At 51.1% G+C, this 19,204-nt stretch overlaps 2 protein-coding genes across 8 annotated transcripts in view; one reads left to right on the forward strand and one right to left on the reverse strand.

Moving 5' to 3' along the window:
• Positions 1-13,099, reverse strand: part of CCDC12 (coiled-coil domain containing 12) — a 49,092-nt gene extending 35,993 nt beyond the window's left edge. The window contains exon 1 of one of the 6 annotated variants that reach the window (XM_089918104.1): positions 12,407-12,620. In XM_089918104.1, the coding sequence (XP_089774230.1) occupies positions 12,407-12,517 (111 nt within the window). In that variant the 5' untranslated portion in view covers positions 12,518-12,620. Of the gene's footprint in view, positions 1-12,406 lie in introns of all 6 variants that reach the window. The other 5 variants (XM_089918105.1, XM_022573320.3, XM_022573321.3 and 2 more) reach the window with 5 other exon arrangements.
• Positions 13,100-14,866: 1,767 nt separating this feature from the next.
• NBEAL2 (neurobeachin like 2) overlaps positions 14,867-19,204 on the forward strand; it is a 30,709-nt gene continuing 26,371 nt past the window's right edge. For both annotated transcript variants that reach the window (XM_022573312.3, XM_022573318.3), the window contains exon 1: positions 14,867-15,046. In XM_022573312.3, coding sequence (XP_022429020.2) covers positions 14,996-15,046 — 51 coding nt within the window. In that variant the 5' untranslated portion in view covers positions 14,867-14,995. The remainder of the gene's footprint in view (positions 15,047-19,204) is intronic.

Genomic DNA, 19,204 nt, shown 5'->3' on the forward strand with positions numbered 1-19,204 from the left:
AATGCAATCTGCCTAGGCAACCCTGGTGCAGGGAACCTCAGAGAAGCCACCAGCCTGACTCAGAGGCAGCACTCAGTTCAAATGGAGGCAGCCCTCGGGGCCTGCCCACCCACAGGGATGGGTAAGGGCAAAAGAGAAGGAAGCGGGCTTCCCTGGTGGCACAGTGGTTGAGAGTCTGCCTGCCAATGCAGGGGACACGGGTTCGTGCCCCGGTCCGGGAAGATCCCACATGCCGCGGAGCGGCTGGGCCCGTGAGCCATGGCCGCCGAGCCTGCGTGTCCGGAGCCTGTGCTCCGCAACGGGAGAGACCACAACAGTGAGAGGCCCGTGTACCGCAAAAAAAAAAAAAAAAAAAAAAAAGAGAGAAGGAAGCAGGAAGGCCGCCTGCTCCACAACACAGGGCCAGCCCAGAGAGCCAAGCCACAGGGGCACTGCCTCAGCCTGTGCTACCTCTCCTGAGAGACCAGTGAGTCTTACCGCTGGGGTCTGGTGAGGCCTTGCTACAGTGGAAAGGAGGCCCAATTCACAGTGAGGCTGTGGTTGCCATGCTGCACCCCTATCCAGCCGGCCTGGACCCCACTGGCACCCTCCCCTCCCACACACACTTCCCTGAAACAGCTGGACCAAGCTCGCCTGTCACCTTGTCCTGCCCAAAGCCATTCCATCCTCACCTGGCTTCCCCCACCCCCACTGCCCCCTCCCTCTAAGTTTCCTCCACCAACTCCTCCGAAACGCCCGCAGGGCGAGCCTCAGGGCACTGATGGTGCCCCCAGTTCTCCCCCTTTGCTGTCTAGGCTCTGAACCCAGGGGCCCTCATCTAGACCTACAGCTTCAAATCCTACTACACAAGCACCTCTCAACAGTCCAGATGCCCGCCTGCCAGTCTCTCTGCACTTAGATGTCTAATAGTCGTCTCAGGCCTAAAGTGACCTAAACTGGACTCCTGATTTCCCCTTCAAGACCACTGTCCCCTGGACTTATCTCAGGAACAGGCCCCGCCATCCACTCAGCTCACTCACCCCACAGCCCATCTCTCAGGACGTCCCGGAACCCTGTCCGACGGCCACTGCCTCACACCTGGGCTAATGCAGCAGCCTCCTACCGCCACACACTGTCAGGGCAGGGCACTGGTGCTCGCTCAGGCCTCCAGTGGCTCCCTATCACCCTCAGAGGGAGGTCCAGCCCCTGCGGCCCCAGCCTCCCAGGGCCTCTGTACTCTCATGCCCACCCTACGCCCCCAACCTTTGACTCTACTCCTGCCACACAGGGATTCTTTCTGCCACTGAAACAAGCCAAGCTCCACCTGCTCTTCCCTAGATCTTGGCATCCCATCCCTCCCCCCCCCACCCCTCACTCCTACCCCCTCTATCTCAAATCTCCCACTCAAAGAGATCTTCCCAACTGAAGGCGGCTGTGCAGTGCGCGCGCGCGCGCGCACACACACACACACCCCAACACCCCCATCCTAGCCCTCACAAGTTATCTTCCCTGTTTACGTGTACTTTACTAACCACCCACTCCTCCCATGGAAGCCCCTGGAGGCAGGGAGGCAGTCTTATTCACAGGCTGGATCCCCAGGGCCTGGCACACAGCTGGTGCTCAATAATACTTGTTTGGTAGCTGGCTGCAGAGTTCCTGCAGTCAGAAAGGGCAGCTAATGCTCCAGGGAAAGGAGATGTTCTACTTCCTTTTGTCAAGGGAGAATGTCAGGGGAGTGATCAGAGATTTCCAGAAAAATGCTGTATCAGAATCATCTGGGGAACTTTAAAAATGCTTTGATTCTAAGATCCTGACAGGAGGTTTGGGATGGGGCCAGAGAAGAGATTGCAAATTGTCTCCCCAGGTGATCCTGATGTACTGGTAGGTCTGAGGACCTCTGACTGAACCAACATCTTTATTTCACAAATGAACAAGTCAGGGCCCTCCAAGGGGATGACTGAATCCAAAGTTTCAACACTGGTTCATCAACAGGTATCTGTGTTGGGAGCCCAAACCTCCCACCCACAAGGTTCTCTCTCTCACTGGCTCTAAGACCTTAGGGTCTGAGCAGAGGTGGGGAAGAGGTCAGTCCTTAAGATGAATGGGAACTGCAAACCTCGTCAAGGGTGCAGCTCTGCAAATCCACTTTGTTAATCTAACATTTGGCACTAAAAATGAATTCCACCTTCAAGGAATTAGGGCTAGGCTGAGTAAAGCCAGGGTACCAGGAGGATGTCCTCTTTGCTTCCATTGGAAACAGAGCGGGCTCCACCCACTGTCACTCAGCAGAGAGGGCTGGAGGACCACTTGACTTCCCTGCTTCCAAGAGGGCAGAGGATAAAGGACAGACACTCATGTTTATAAAAGGCCCATGGGCAAGATCTTGAGCTGGACACTTCTTGGACCTCTTTCTCTGGGCTCCCAGCTACTGAAGAGGTCAGAAGCCATGTCTAGGATAGGGAGGCTCAGAGTTTTGAAGATCTGCTTCTATCCCAAAGATGTGATGAATGGAGCTGAGTTTTGAACCACATTACCTGGTTCCAAAGCAGATGCTCTCCGCTAAGCCAGGCAGCTCCCACCAGGCAGCCTGATGGCAATTTCTGTGTGTGATGGGAAGGAGACCCCTTCCTGGGGACCGCTTGTTCCCAAGCACCTGGGGTTGAGGAGTGGAGAGGGGTACAGGGCCAGGGCCTAAGGGACCATCCAGGATTGGCAACACGGCAAAACATAGGCACAAGAGGTCCCTTCAGCCTCAGGTTTCCTTGTCTATTAAATAGGGAGAAACCAACACCTGCCTGAAGGGGCTGCTTTGGGGACTGAACAAGTCACGAGATCCCGTCACAAACGGCCGTGTAAATGTTGTGACTGCCCACCTGCAAAAGGCTGTCAACCCAAGAGGCAGTCACCTCCTCAAGTGACTTAGCAATCAGGCTGCTGGGCATGGGGTGTGGCCACATGAGGTGGGGACAGAGACAACTTCCTGAGAGGTGATCAGGACATGGACACATCAGACTCGCCCCAGCTCCCTGGGCTCTCCTCCACCGCCCCCCTCACTGCCCTACTCTGCCCCCCCCTCCCCTCAACTTGCTAGCCCTTCCCTCCAGCTCCCTCTTCTGCCCCTATCTGGCCAGGACATTCCCCGGTGCACCAAAGTCAGAAAGTTTCAACGTGCTCCCCCTTTGCCTTGGCACTGCTCCCACTCTCCACATGCACATTCCTTGAGTGTGAAGACCACAACTGCACCGCTGAATGGTCAGCATTTAACTGCACTGGATGCACACACAGAAGGTCAGGGATATGCATGTGCTGGAGACACCAGCCACGAAGACTGGCAACTTCAAAGCCCTCTGCCCCAACTCTAGGCCCCCCAAGACCTGGCTCTGTGGTGCAATGGGTAGCACATTGGACTTTTAGGCCCCCCAGGCTGATCTGATGGTCCCCTGGGTGGTTTCCACCTGCCCTCTCCCTCTTACCTCTCAATAAATGGGAGTTAGGTAGACACGGTCTCTTATGAGATGGACTAGAGGAAGCAAGTCCTCCAGAGATGCACTATCCTGTAAGACAGCCATAAGTCAAGTGTAGCTGTTCAAATGTAAGCTAATTAAAATGGAATAAAATTAGTGTCCTGTTAGCCACATTTCAAGGGCACAAGAGCCACATGTGGCTTGTGGCTATGGTGCTGGACAGCACAGATTAGATGGAGAACACTGAAGAGTGCTGCTCTGGTCTCTAGAGCCAGGTGAAAAACAGGAACTGCTGTTGAACCTGAAAGCTGACAGCCAGACCTTGGCCCCGAGATCACACCCAACCCCTGAGGGGCTGGCCAGGCCGACAACCAGTCTCCCTGTCTCAGGGCAGAAAGAGACAGCCCAATCCAGGCCAAATGTCGGTAGAGCCAACAGCCAAGGGGCAAGTGTTTGTGCCAAGTGAATCACCTTCAGAAGCCACCATTTGGCTGCTGAGGAAGAGGTCAGAAAAGAAAGTGGCCTCACAGTGCCCTGCTGGATGGCATGGTAGAGAGATGCCACAGAACTTCACCTACAGCCTTGAACTATTCACCTACTCACCCAGCTTGGAACTTCTGGATGAGCATCAAGAAATGAGGTTCAAATACTGCAGTACAGAAATATGTGCCCGGGCAAGCTGGCTGCCCTTGCAGCTGCAAGCCCTCGCTCCTGCAGAACCTGGCCACCAAAGCACCCAGCAGCACTTTCAGACCTCATCCCTGCCCCAATCCCTGCCAACTGCTTGCTGTCAAACCCTCTGGAGCATCCCCCACTCTCCCTTCTGTGCCCCTGAATGTTCCCATCTCTGAACTGCTCCCCTGGAACATTCCTCTCCAGCTACTGTAATACTCCCTTCCCAGTTCCATCCACCACAACTCAGCCCATGTTCCACTCTGCCTTCCCATGAAGCCTCCCTGGACCCAGCTTGGCTTTCCCAGGAAATGAACCCCAGGAGCATAGTCGAACATCGTATGTGGTCTTTCCACCTGTCAACCTGGGTTGGCTGACCTACAGTATGCTGCTACAAGCAGGGCTGTCCCTGCATAAAAGCCCCCTCTAGCAGGGGGTCTAGCAGGGGGTCTTCCCTGGGCTGGAATCCAGGAGAGTCACTTATGTTCCATAACCTTGGGCACCTGAACCTCTTCTTGTCTTGCCCGCTCTCAAATCAGTTGCATCAGGTGGGCTAGCAAGGAAGCACTTTGTAAAACTGCTAAGCTGCACAACCATGATGGAGCTTTACTGCTGAATAATACACAGAAACTTCATGACTATAATTTTGAGGCCATCTGTCACAATCTCAGCACTGATTCCTCCACACCACACTAAATTATAAGTTTATAGTCTTGTGGGGGAAGAAAGTAAGATAACACCATGAGGAAAATCAACCTCATGCCCGAAACCCTGACGCCTCCTGCAAAACCATGTGCACAGAAGGTATCAACGAAGGACCTGCACAGAGTCTAGGGGGCCAGCAGGGAGCCACCCCATGGGGCAGACAGGCACCCTCCATCAACAGGGGCACGCTGAGGCAGCGCTCGACCCTGGAGTCTGTCCCACAGAGGCCTCATCCTAACATCAGAAGACTGAACTAAAAGTGGGGCACCACTTCCTCCCTGAGGGAGGAGACCACTTGCTTCCTATCTGCCAGCAGTAGGCAGGCCGTACTTCCTCCGCACTCACAGGTCCCAAGAGAAATAACTGTGGACTGAAAAATTAACTCAGACTTTAGACCCTTGACTGTCTTTTCCCCAGGCATCTACCCCAAAAGTAACGTCACTCAAGAACTGTGGAGAGGGCTTCCCTGGTGGTGCAGTGGTTGAGAGTCCGCCTGCTGATGCAGGGGACACGGGTTCGTGCCCCGGTCCGGGAAGATCCCATATGCCGTGGAGCAGCTGGGCCCGTGAGCCATGGCCGCTGAGCCTGCGCGGCTCCGCAAAGGGAGAGGCCACAACAATGAGAGGCCCGCGTACCGCAAAAAAAAAAAAAAGAACTGTGGAGATTACATATGACACTAAAAACACACGTAACAGAAGGTAAGAAAAGATAATTTGGACTTTATCAAGATTTTAAAAACTTTCATGCATCAAAAGACACTACCAAGAGAGAGAAAAGACAACCCACAGAATGGGAGAAAATATTTGCAAATCCCATACCTGATAATGGTTTAATATCCAGCGCATATAAAAACATCAACAACTCAACAACAGAAAGACAAGCCACCCAATTAAAAAATGGGCAGAGGACATGAGTAGATATTTCTCCAGAGAACATATACAAATGGCAAATAAGAACATAAAAAGATACTCAACAGCAATAATCATTAGGGAAATGCTAATCAAAACCACAATAGTGGACTTCCCTGGTGGCGCAGTGCTTAAGAATCTGCCTGCCAATGTAGGGGACATGGGTTCGATCCCTGGTCCGGGAAGATCCCACATGCTACGGAGCAACTAAGCCCGTGCACCACAACTACTGAGCCCGCGTGCCACAACTACTGAAGCCTTCACGCCTAGAGCCCGTGCTCCACAACAAGAAAAGCCACCACAATGAGAAGCCCGTGCACCACAACAAAGAGTAGCCCCCGCTCACCGCAACTAGAGAAAGCCCGCACACAGCAACGAAGACCCAAAGCAGACAAAAAATAAATAAATAAAATTTTAAAAAAAACAAAACACGACAGTGAGATACCAGTTCACACCTACTACGAGAGCTATAATTATTTTTTTTTAAAGGAAAATCACAAGTGTTGGCAAGTATGTAGAGAAATTGGAACCCTCATGTGTTGCAGGTAGTAGTGGAAAATGGTACAGCTGCTCTGGCAAACAGTTTGGCTGTTTCTCAAAAAGTTAAACACAGAATTATAAGCAATTCCAGTCCTTAGGTATATACCCAAAAGAACTGAAAACAGGGACTCAAACAAATACTTATACACCAAAACGTACACCAATACACCAATGACAGCATTAGTCACAACTGCCAAAAGGTGTCCATCAACAGATGACTGGATAAACAAAATGTGGTACGTACATATAATGGAATATTGTTCAGCCTTAAAAAGGAATGAAACTCTGTTACACACTAGAATGGATGAACCTTGAAAACTTTTGCTAAGTGAAATAAGCCAAACACAAAAGAACAAATACTGCAAGATTCCATTTATATGAGGTATTTACATCAGGCAAATTCAGAGAGACAGAAAGTAGGTTAGAGGCTACGAGGCGCCGGGGTAAGAGAGGAATAGGGAGTTATTGCTTAACGAGTGCAGCGTCTCTGTTTAGAGTGATGAAACGTTTTAGAAACAGTCGTGACAGTTGCACAACATTGTGAATATACTTAATGCCAATGAAAAATGGTTAAATGGCAAATTTTATGTCATACAGATTTTACCACAATAAAAAAAATACCAAAAAAAAGAACTGTGGCAAATAAGGTTACACCCATCCTTGTCAGTGGGAAGAAGGGCCAGGATCAGGACTAATTGGGATCTTAATCAGTAGGGATTAAGGCATGTACATACGGGCAGCTTGGACTTGGGGCTTATACTCTTTTTTTTTTTTTCCTTTATTTTAAAATTTATTTATTTATTTTTGGCCACACCATGCGTCATACAGAATCTTAGTTCCCCAGCCAGGCATCAAACCTGTGCCCCCTGCAGTGGAAGCGTGGATTCTTAACCACTGGACTGCTAGGGAAGTCCTGGGCCTATACTCTTTCTCCACTATTGTTTTTTGGGGATGTAATTCATAAAACCTCAAGGAACCAGAAATTATGTAGGAAAGCTTCTCAACTTGCCCCCACCCTGCCTCTGAGAAACCAGCCCAAGTCAGTGCATAAAGAGAGCTACCACCTGTTCTCATGGTCCCTCCTAACCGCAGCACTCACCTGGGATACCTCCTCCTTATGTGACAAATAAAACCGCCTCCCATTTATTGGCCTTAGTGCTGCCACCTATAAATTAGCCCTCCTTCTTCCTTCTTCTCAAGGCTGTCATCAAGACCAGATAAGATAAGCCAGGCAGGCGGTATCATTAGCCATGCTAAATCTGAAAACACTGCTGCCTTTAATAAAGAAATTAAACTGCTAGAGCTACAGAGTAAAACAGGAGCACCATGTACTCCCCATCTCTCCTTCCTTCTTTCCTTTTCTTCATAACACCATCTCCGTCTAACACTAGATATATTTTGCACGACCATCTGTGCCCCCAACTAAATGGAAGCTGCTTGGGGCACAGACTTCTGTGTGCTTTGTTCACTGTGATACCTCCAGTGCCTGAATCACTGGTGCACAGTAGGTGCTCAGTACACCTCTGTTGAAGGAATGGATGACTAGTTCTAATAATCCATTTTGAAACAAACCAAACAATATTTCATCACCTACTGCTAATGCACTATTGAAACCACTGCATGGAAATCTAAGAGTCAACTAAAAATTCTAACTTCGCTTTCTAAGTAGGAAAAGGACTATACGAGTGGAAAAATCAGGAGCTCCTAGATACGCATGCCAAGAAAGGAAAAAGCTTCCAACGGAATCAAAATTGTGGCTTCACAGTAACTCTTGTTTCTTAAAATGAATGCAAGGAAACTCCAAAGGCCAGTGAGCTCTCAATTCCAAGAGGAAAGTCATGTGATTTCCAAATGTACATTTTTCAGAAATGAGTTCACAACCATGAGCTTTCTGAAGTCAGAACTGTGAAGATTAAACCAATTAAAGTAGTAATCAGTATGCCAACAAACTGGATAACCTAGATGAAATGGAAAAATTCCTAAAAACACACGATGTAACTAAACTGACTCATGAAGAAATAAAAAATTTGAATAGACCTATAATTAAAAAGACGACTGAATAAGTAACCAAAAACCTCCCAGCAAAGAAAAGCCCAGGGCCAGATGGCTTTACTGGTGAATTCCACCAAACACTTAAAGAGTTAACACCAAACCTTCTAAAACTCTTCGAAAAAAATGAAGAGAAGGAAATACTTCCTAAACCATTCTATAAGATCAGCACTACCCTGATAGCAAAGCCAGACAAACTACAGATCAATAACCCTTATGAATACTGTTGCAAAGATCTTTAACAAAATACTAGCAAACTGAATTTAGCAGCATATTAAAAGGTTTATACACCATGACTAAGTGGAATTTACTCATGAAATGCAAGGATGGCTCAACTTACAAAATTAATCAACATAATACAATAATAAAATGTAGGAAAAAAACCACACGATCATCTCAATTAATTAAGAAAAAGCATTTGATGAAATCCAATTCCCCTTCTTGATAAAAACACTCAACACTAGAAACAGAAGGAAACTTCCTCAACATGATAAAGACCATATATGAAAAACCCATAGTGAACATCACACTCAATGGTGAAAGACTGAATACTCTTTCCCTCAGGTCAGGAACAAAACAAGATGCCTGCTTTCAACACTTCTATTCAATATGGTACTGAAAGTTCCAGCCGGAGCAATTAGGCAAGAAAATAAATAAAAGGCATCCAAATTGAAAGAGAAGTAAAATTATCTCTCTTCAATGATGACGTGATCTTATATGCAGAAAACCCTAAAGAGTCCACCAAAAAAACAAAAACAAAAAACAAAAAAACAAAACAAAAACAAAACAACCGTGTTAGAATAAATAATAAATTCAGCAAAGTTCCAGGATACAAAATCAATGAACAAAAATCAGCAGCATTTCTATATGCTGGCAATGAACAATCTGAAAAGGAAATTAAGAAAACAATCCTATTTAAAACAACACTAAAAAGAACGAAATACTTTGGATTACATTTACCAAGGAGGCTAAAGACTTGTACAATGTAAATTAAAGAGTTTTGTTGAGAGAAATTAAAGACTTAAATAAACATAAAGACATCCCATGCTCATGAATTGGAAGACTTAATATTGTTAGGATGACAATACTACCCAAAATGATCTACAGATTCAGTGCAATCCCTATCAAAATCTCAATGGTGTTCTTTGCACAAATAGAAAAATCTATCCTCAAATTTATATGGAATCTCAAGGAATCCCAAACAGCCAAAACAATCTTGAAAGAGAACTAAGTTGGAGGACTCATTCTTCCTGATTTCAAAACTTACTACAAAGCTACAGTAATCAAAACAAAGTGATACTGGCATAAGGACAGACATACAGACCAATGGGACAGAATAGAGAGTCTAGAAACAAACCCTTGCATATATGGTTAAATGATTTTCAACAGGGATACAAGGAACATTCAATAGAGAAAGGACAGTCTTTTCAACAAATGGTACCGGGAAAGCTGGATAGTCACATGCAAAAGAATATACTGGATCCTTATGTTATACCATATACAAATATTAACTTAGAACGGATCAAAGACCTAAATGTAGGAGCTAAAACTATAAAACTCTTAGAAGAAAACGCAGGGGAAGAGCTTCATGATCTTGGATTTGATGATGGTTTATTAGGTATGATACCAAAAGCAGGATCAACAATAGAAAAAGATAAACTGAACTTCATTAAAATTTAAAACTTTGTGCATCAAAGGACATTATCAGGAAAGTAAAAAGACAACCTTGGGAATGGGAGAAAATATTTGCAAATCACCCATCTGATAAGGGGTTAATATCCAGAATACGTTAAGAACTCCTACAATTCAACAACAACCACCAAAACCCAATTTAAAAATGGGCAAAGGATCGAATAGACATTTCTCCAAAGAAGATAAACAAATGGCCATAGGCACAGGAGAAGATGCTCAATATCACTACTCATCAAGGAAATGCAAATCAAAACTACAACCACAATTAGGATGTGTATAACCAACAAAACATAAAAAGAAAAGTGTTGGCAAGGGTGTGGAGAAACTGAAACCCTTGTGCATTGCTGGTGGGAATGTAAAATGATGTGGCAGCTATGGAAAACATGGCGGTTCCTCAAAAAGTTAAACATAGAATTACTGTATGATCCCAAAATTCCACTTCTGGATATATACACAAAAGAACTGAAAACAGGGACTCAAACAGATATTTGTATACCCACTACTTACAACAGCCAAAAGCTAGAAGCAACCCAAATGCCCACTAACAGATAAATGGATGAACAAAATGTTTTATATACAAACAATGGAACATTATTCAGCCTTAAAAAGGAATGAAATTCTGACACATGCTGCAACATGGCTGAACCCTGACAACATTACGCTGAATGAATAAGCCAGTCACAGAGAGGCAAGTAGTATATGATTCTCTTATATGAGATACTTAGAGTAGTCAAATTCAATGAGACAGAAAGAATGGTGGTTGCCAGGAACTGGGGAGAGAAGGGGAAGGGGAGTTATTGTTTAATGGGTACAGAGTTTCCATTTGGGATGATGAAAAGTTCTGGAAATAGTGGCTTAATTATATAACACTGTGACTATCCTTAATGTCACTGATTTGTACACTTAAAATGGTACATTTTATGTTATGTATATTCTACTACAATTTTTTAAAAAGTAAAGGAAAAAAATAGGTCCATATTTTCAGCGCATTGAGAGAATCCCTCTTAAAAGGCCAGTTTTCCTGATAGCCTGGGGCATCCTTCCCATTGTAAGGGGGCCTGAGGATGCCATTCTGTCCTTTGTATTCTGCCCTCAAACCCAATTCCATAATCTGGACCCTAAATCCAAGGAAACAGCTCGGGTTGACTAGCTGCTGTTTGAAAGGCTGAGGTCTTGAGTATCCCTAGGCCAAGCAGTCTGCAGGGATAACTGACAGAGCCGACAAATTGCCAACAAAAACAGAAGCCAATCCCGCTGGCTTTCACTTTCTATTACTTCCCCTTACACTTTCTCGCAGGACACCAGACGGCCATGCAGAAAGGAAACAGGCCAAACCAACCTGCCTGATTTTTTTTAGTTGGAAAATGGAGTCCCTGTTTCCCCCCATCCATTACAGGTCTAGATATTTAATATCCTTTGTATTTTGTACAGCTGAGGACAAAGTTTTTGCCCACCCCAAAACAGCAGAACGAACAACGTCCATCCTCTGTACTCTATATACTCTCTAGGGCTCTTGCATACAGATAATCTAACAGATTATCCTGTTAGATCTCAAAATAACCCAGTGAGAATGAATGTTTTGGGGTTGTTATCCTCCACTGGAGACATGAAGAAACCGGAGCTCATGAGATGAAGCAACTAGTCCCAAATCCTACAACCCCAAGTGACAGGACCAGGATTCGCACAAAAGTAGTGAACTTCATAGTTCTCCTTCCTCTCGATTACTTCGGAAAGAACAACGAAGTAGAAATGGAATCAGACCATTTTGTTATCAAACAAGACCAAGGAAAAATGCTTCCAAGTTTGGCAACTAATAGGACTAAATCCCCAAACAAGAGCCTGAAAAAGAACTAAGCGCCCGCCTCTTTCCCTTAGGTCTACCCTAACCCAGACATGGATCTTTCCTTCTGGTTTTTTGTACTCAACGATCCAGCCGGGCTCCCAGAGCAGTCTCGTACTGCCCTGCCCAAGGCGCTCTGGCACACAGCGGAGAGTCGGCCAGACTCGCGGTATTTCACCAGGGATGGGAGGCCGGCTGGTCATGGGAAAACGGAAGATTCAGCGTGCTCAGACACGAACAAATCACGCCCAAACCGACGAGCATATGAAACTAAAACTGGCCCTGGAAATCCACACGGGAAACACCGGCCAAAGGGCCTGCGGCGCGTCGACCACTGCCCTACCATACCAACGCACGCGCGACAGCACTAGCGCCAAGCATAGTACCGCTCTCGCAGACCCAGACTTGGGCGGTCGCCGACGCCGTGCGCATGCTCCAGCAGCGCGCATGCGCGTCCCCGGCAGTTGCCTTTTCCCTGTAGTCCCCTGCCCTCTCGCCCTGATGCCGGAACCAAACGCTGGGTACCTCAGCCACGGCCCTCACTCTGCATTCCTCACCTTGCGCCCGGTTTTCTCCCGTAGGGCCTTCAGCCGTTCCTTTCGCCGCAACGCCTCTTCCTCCAACCGGCCCACACCGGCCGCAGTAGCCGCCATCTTGCCCGCAGACATCCCCCCGCCCCCACTCTTCTCTAGTCCCGCAGCGCGCAGGCCCAAGGTGTTAGACGAACCCCTCACGGCCAATCCAGGGACGAGAATGGGAGAGCAGGAAGTCCTGAAAGCCAACCAATGCTGAGTTGCTACAGGAGGACCCTCCCTCTTCCTCCCCCACAGAACGTCTAACTCTTCGGGGGTCGACAAAGAAGGCGCTAAGGCTCGATTCGTCCAATGCCGATCAGGGAAAAAGCGGCAAGAGGAACCAGACCTGAGTGAAGGAGGATAGAGCGCGTCAATCGCTCTGGTTTTACCTAAGCGCCAACCATGCTGGCCACTTGGAATGCGCCGACCCATCTTTGTCCACTTCTCCTGATTCTTAAAGGCTCGAATGCCTTCACGAAGCCTTCCCTGACTCTCTACTCTGATCCCAGCCTAAGAGGTCTGCCTCTCCTTTCCTCTTAAGCTATCTGTGGCTTCCTGGATGCACTTGTTCATGGGCCTCTGGGCCCTTCTCTGTCCACTCTCAGCTCAGACAAAACCTAAGCAGAGCAGGGCTTGGCTGAATGGCCATTTTCCTCTGGGTTCATGGATGATCCCCTCCCACCTCCAACCCCCTGCCCGGCCCCCGCCCCCCGGGGTGGCAAAGTACCCAGGGTCAGACTACCTAACCTGGAGAAGAGCAAACCCCAACTTGGGCCCAGTGGGCCCTAAGGAACCACCCTGAGCTTAGTTCCTGAGAACTAAGCTGAGAGTTGGTTTGGCCTCCGCCGATAGGTGCACTGCCTCCCAGCAGGAGCTGCCAGGGTATCCTTTCCCAAGTCAATTACCATGCCCTGACAACCGAGAGACCACTTTGACTGAAGTCAGTATCTTCTGACAGCCTATCCAGGTCCCCAGAGCCACACCTCCTCCCACCTAGGGAGAGTGACTTGTCTCTCAGCAAAGCTGTTCACTGCTTGTGGCCTCCCTTCCCAGGCTGACAGCAGGTGGACACCCACTCCTTGCTTCCCAGTTCCCTTCAGAGATCCCCAGTGCCACAGACCCCTGTCCAACTGGCCCCCACAAATGACCCTCTTGACCTCTGTAACTTGGGCCTTTTGGTGCCCTCTCCCCTGCATCAGGTGGGGTGCCCTGCCAAGGCCTAGTATGCAGGTAGTACCCAGTACACATGTAATAAGTGTTCAGGAAATGTCAGAAGTAGGATGGATGGGGCAGAAGGCCAGAGTGGAGGAGATGCCCAAGAAGCCAGGAGGACAGAACAGGATGGGTATGGGGACAGAGTCTGTCTCTTCTTGGCCACCCAAGGTCTAGGGGGCTCCAGGCTGGTCAGTTCCTCCAACTGATGGTAACTCTCTGGGTCCCACAAACTTTCCCCCAGCCCCAACAAAGGGCCTCACCCCTGCCCAACACCATGGGCCCTCCTCACCTCCCAGGGAGAGTAGGGGGAGGTGGGGGAAGAGGCCCAGGGGTGATGGTGGCAGTGGTTCTGGAAAGTCAGGCCTCTGTCCCTGTCCATGCTGCCCAGGTGGTCCTCATTTGGCCCACCTGGGCCCCAGTTTCTCTGCCTGTTAAACAGAAGCATGAGGTACCCTTTAGCCTTTAACCTCTTGAAGTTAAAGAAAAAAAATGTGAATCAAGTGCTGAGCCCCGGAGTGAAGGGTGCCTCCATTTGGAGTATCTAGGAAGGCTTCCTGGAGGAGGGGATCCAGGCGAGGTGAGGAGTACCTAAATCTTCCAGGGATCTACCCAACAGATGGAAGGAACTGCTCCCCCGGAGTTATTTCAGGCTTGTCTTGCTGTTTTCTGATCCCCCCTCCCGCCCCCGCCCCGCACTCCTGCCACACAACCCTGCTCCACTAACAACAGGATTAAAAAAGTGACACTTCGGTCTCCCCATAAGCGCTTATACCAACGCCTGGCACGTGGTAAACTCTACAAGTGGTTGTCACGGTTGTTGTCCTCGTTAGTTATTGAAGGACCCTGCCCATCTGCACGCGGCCCGCAGCCCCTTCCCCCAATCCCGCGAGCCTGTCCCTTCCACGAATGGTGGCCTTTCCAGCCAGGCGGGCTGCGTCCCGGTTAGATCTAGACGTAGGGCAAATCTGGAATCCCTGACCCAGACCCTAGTCCGGGAGGCTCAGATTGGCTTTTCTGGAGGGCGCGGATTGCGGGGGGGCGGGGCTGCTGGGCGCCCTCCCGGGCCGCCCTGACCTCAGGCTCCTCCTCCTGTCGGGCTCCCCGCCCTTTGCACGGTCCCGGGATAGGCGGGGCGGCGGTGGCCGCTGCAGAAGCGCAGGAAGCCGGGCGGTGGCCGACCGGGAGGAGGAGGAGCGCGACGGCGGCCAGTACTACTTCCCTCAGTAGTACCGCGCCGCTCCGCCCTGGAGTGACGCCCTCCGCCCATGGGCCTGGCCGAGGGCAACCGGCGGGCGGCGCGGAGGAGGCGGCGGCGGCGGCAGGTGGCGTGCAGCAGGGTTGGAGCCTGGTCGGGCCATGGCCGCCTCGGAGCGGCTCTACGAGTTGTGGCTACTCTACTACGCGCAGGTGAGCCCGCGCCCGCCGTGCCCACAGCTCCGCGCGCCCGGCGTCTGCTGCACCTGCGCCCGGCGCCACCTGGGCCGTGTATACGCACGCGCCGGGCGTGCTCGGGCTCCGCACGCACGTGTGCGACCCCGGCCGGCCGGTGCCTCTGGCACTTATACCTGGGGGTCGGCCCTCGCGGGCGCGCACCTTACAAGAGCCTCTTGGGTGGGGACAGTGCAGCCTCGGTTGTCCCTGAGGAGAGGGGCCTGGACCAAGACAGGGCACTTACCCCTTTTACAGATGGGGAAACTGAGGCCTGGGGGAAAAAAAAAGGCTGGCCGGGTCGGAAGGGGCGGGAGGCTTACTTTGAATTTGGGCGTGCCACTCCTGTGGGCGCAGCCCAGTTGGGTGGTCGCCCGATGGGTCTGAGTGGGCTGGGGGTCTCCAGGCATGCAAGGGGGGCGTCCCTACTTCGGTTTGACTTGAGTCAACTCCTCAGATACGCTGCGGTGAACGGCCGGTGGTGAGCTCCTCCTTGACCCCAGGTGGCCCCACCCCAACCCCCGGGGGGGGCAGGGTGTGGATTACGGGGGAGGGGGCGTCCAGCCCAAAGCAAAGATTCGCCTTGGATGCTGGGGGTGAAAATGGGGAATGCGGGTGAGGTGGGAGGGAAGTTTGAAAGGGATGGAGGGGAGGCCATTTTCTCCTGAGCTCCCCGTCCTTCCTCAGAGACTACCTCAAGTGGCCTCAGAAGATGAAGGGAGCAACTCTGACCCAGGTGTACCCCAAACTGTGTCTCGCACACATAGGCCCCCACTTTCCTTCTGTATTCACAGCAAGGAGAGAACCCAGGGTAAGGCTCCCTCTCCCCTTCACCCAGCACCAGCCTTCCTCCCTGCACCTGCCTGGCATCATACTCCTGGCTCAGGTGTGCCTTGGGCACAATGCACTATTGTGTGCCCCTGATCTCGTCACTAGGGGGAAGTTCATGCTCAAATCAGCTGGCCCTCTGAAGAGGCTAGCCGACTGTCTCCCAGGACTGCAGGCCAGGACTTGGGCCCCAGGGATCAGGAGTCCAGGCCATAAGGGCCATAGCTTCTTGAGCCCGCTTAGGTGGTGAGAAGTCCAGGCACCTGGCAAGAGGCAGTGCATGGAGTAGAGTCTGTCTTTGGTGTGACCGAGGGCACGCTCTTTACACCCCTGAGCCTCTGCTTCCATATCTGTAAATTTGGCACAGTCCTGGCCTCCGGTGGCCTGGACTGTGCAGAGGGATAGGCAGTATGGCTGGTCCAGGCCAGAGAAGTTTCCTGCTTCCCTGCCCCATTGGATCCCCTCACCCCAGCTTCTCTGTCTCCATCACCAAAGGTTGGTCCTTGTGAAGGAGCAAAAGATTTGGGAGGAAACCTGCCCCTGGCCCTCATGCTTCTGATTGCCCCCGTGGTCATGGGCAGGTTCTTGGTTTTCAGTTTCTTTAGCTGTGACCAGGCAAAGGGGGGCTTGAACAAGGTGATGAGTCTGAGGGATGTTAATCAAGCTTCTGATTGCCTCCGTGGTCGTGGGCAGGTTCTTGGTCTTCAGTTTCTTCAGCTGTGACCAGGCAAAGGGGGGTTGAACAAGGTGATGAGTCTGAGGGATGTTAATCAAGCTTCTGATTGCCTCCGTGGTCGTGGGCAGGTTCTTGGTCTTCAGTTTCTTCAGCTGTGACCAGGCAAAGGGGGGTTGAACAAGGTGATGAGTCTGGGGGATGTTAATCAAGCTTCTGATTGCCTCCGTGGTCGTGGGCAGGTTCTTGGTCTTCAGTTTCTTCAGCTGTGATCAGGCGACGGGGGGCTTGAACGAGGGGACGAGACTGAGGGTTGTTAATGGTGGGTCTTCAGGCTGGGTGGCTGCTGGGGAAGGGTGTCTTGGCAGTTTCCCAGGATTGTACCTCCGACGTGGTTACCTCCTGCTGCCCCTTCTAGCTGACCTCTGCAAGTGGTCAGTCCCTCACAGGTGTTTAGCATTCATCTGTGCTGAGTCCCTTCTCCCCCTCCAGCTCCTCACCTCACAGGGCAGGTGTGGGGGCACAGGCTAGCTGGTTGTAGCCTTAGAAGCCTGGGCAGGCAGGGTACGGCCTGGGGCCAGGCAAACAAATCCAGGATATGAGTGTGAACCCAGGAGCCGGGAGGGGCCAGGTTTCCTGGGGAGAGGAAGCTTCAGCCAGCCTCCCAGCACTGCCTTCCTGCCGGCTTGGTCCTGCTTCTGCTCCCGGAACATGGTCTCCACCCTCTGTACTGAGCTCCTAGGGAGTGGTGGCTGTGCTACTTTGAGCCCTGCCAGGGACCTATTGTGTGTGTACTTGGGGGAGAGGGGAAGATAAGGTAAGGGGTTGAACTGAGAGAGGGTATTAAGAGACCCCTGAAATGGCCAGCTACCCAGCCAGTAGGCTCCCCCAATACTTTCGCCCCTCCCTTCAACAGTGAGAGCTGACATCAGCTGGCAAACCTGTTTCCCCAGTTGTGGGTCTAGGCCCGCCCTGGGAGCACCCCTGTTTCTGCCCTTCCTTTCCTCTCACAGACCCCAAGTTCATGCCTGCTCACCCCCTACCTCTTGGAGCCACGAGTGGGTGAGGGGGCTGTGGGTGGCTACTGAAGGAGGAAGGAGGGTCAGAGTGCCCCCTGGACATCACTCAGTCTGAGCCCCTCAGAGCCTTAGTGGGGAAACCAAGGCAGGGTTGTACCAAGGTCATTGGACAGGTCTGGGGCAGAGTCTGGCAGAGCTCTGGCCCAGTCTCCATCCTGTGTTCCCTTACCCAGGAAAGGTCTAGTCCTGTGGGCGGGAAGACTCAGGTGGGCCTGCACCCTGGGACAGCGCGGGCTGTTTCCTCTGCCTGGAGCCTTCTCCCTCCTGTCTGAGGAGGCCTTCCCCGCCTGTTCCCGCAGCCCAAGCTGGACCTCAGCCCAGGCGTGTCCCCACTTGAACCCTCATTGTGCTTGCTACTCTGCGGTTTCCCCACGCCTCACACTTAGCCGGTGCTCCTTGGGTATTAGCTGAATGTCCGGGTGACTGATCAGGGATGTCTTACCAGAGGCCTGAGTTTGGGCCTGGAGGGCTGAGCGCACAGGAGCAGGAGGAGCAAGCACACGGCAGTGGGAACGGTGAGCGGCAAGTTCGTTGGGTGGGTGGGGGCACATCCAGAGGACTCAACCCGGCAGGGCTTCCCCAGTGAGGGCTTAGGAAGTGGGGGAGAGGATAAGGGGACTGGGGAAGCACCCAGTAGGCTAGCAGTTGGGTGGCTGTCAAGGTTATGCAGAATATGCAGCTGAGTGGCCCTCTTTCAGGCTGGAGCAGTAGTGCTGCTCAGTAGCCCTCCAGTGAAAGGGAGCGTTGGGGAGCATGAAAGCTGAGGGGTACTTACGGTCCCAGAAGTCAGGACAGGGCAAACATTCAGGGTTCAGGCGGGGAGCCTAGGCTGAACTCTCTGCTTATGCTATTGAGGACTCAGGGTTCTAGGAAGGTCAGGTCAGAGCCCGAGCTGACCTCACTCTGCCCGCCCCTCCCTGGTCCCTCACCCCTGACTGATGAGCTCTGCTGCCTCATGGAAACCTAGTCAGGCCCTCTGCTCCCTCCGAGACCTTAGCTGGTTCATATTTCTTCCTTTGCCTCAGTTTATCATCTTGAAATGGGAAAAAGGACCTCCTTGGTGCTTGACTCCCCGCAACCCTCTTCCGTACCTTAAAGGGGCAACCAGAGTTTCCTCCTACCTGCCTTTATTACTGAGGCAACTGAAGACGGAGGGACTGAGGTGATGGGGAGAGTAGCACGGAGTCCAGGGTTGGGGGAGGGGCTGGTAATCCCTGGAGCTTTTATGGCAACTGGGGAGCTGATGTGGAAGTGTGGGGTCACTGTGGAAACAGGTCAGTTACCATGGGGACCCTGAAAGGAAATTCCTGTTTTCCAAAGTGATAGGACAAGGGGAAGGTTAAACCCTGAGGGGTGTTATGGAGACCAGAAGGTCCATGCCTTTCAAGACCCCCTCCCCAGGTAAGGGGGAGAGACTGGCCCAGCCACCTAGGCACTTGGACCACTAGCCTCAGTTGTCCTTGCCCCTGGCAAAGTCCCCATCTTCCTGCTTCGTTCCTTGGCCCGAGGCCCTCCAAGTCTGACCTCCAGTCGTCCTGGTGTAGCCAAAGGCCACCT

This window comes from Delphinapterus leucas, chromosome 10 (genome assembly GCF_059928025.1).
Source record: "Delphinapterus leucas isolate spDelLeu-1000000601 "Yukka" chromosome 10, BTC_Dleu_Yukka2, whole genome shotgun sequence".
Taxonomy (NCBI): domain Eukaryota; kingdom Metazoa; phylum Chordata; class Mammalia; order Artiodactyla; family Monodontidae; genus Delphinapterus; species Delphinapterus leucas.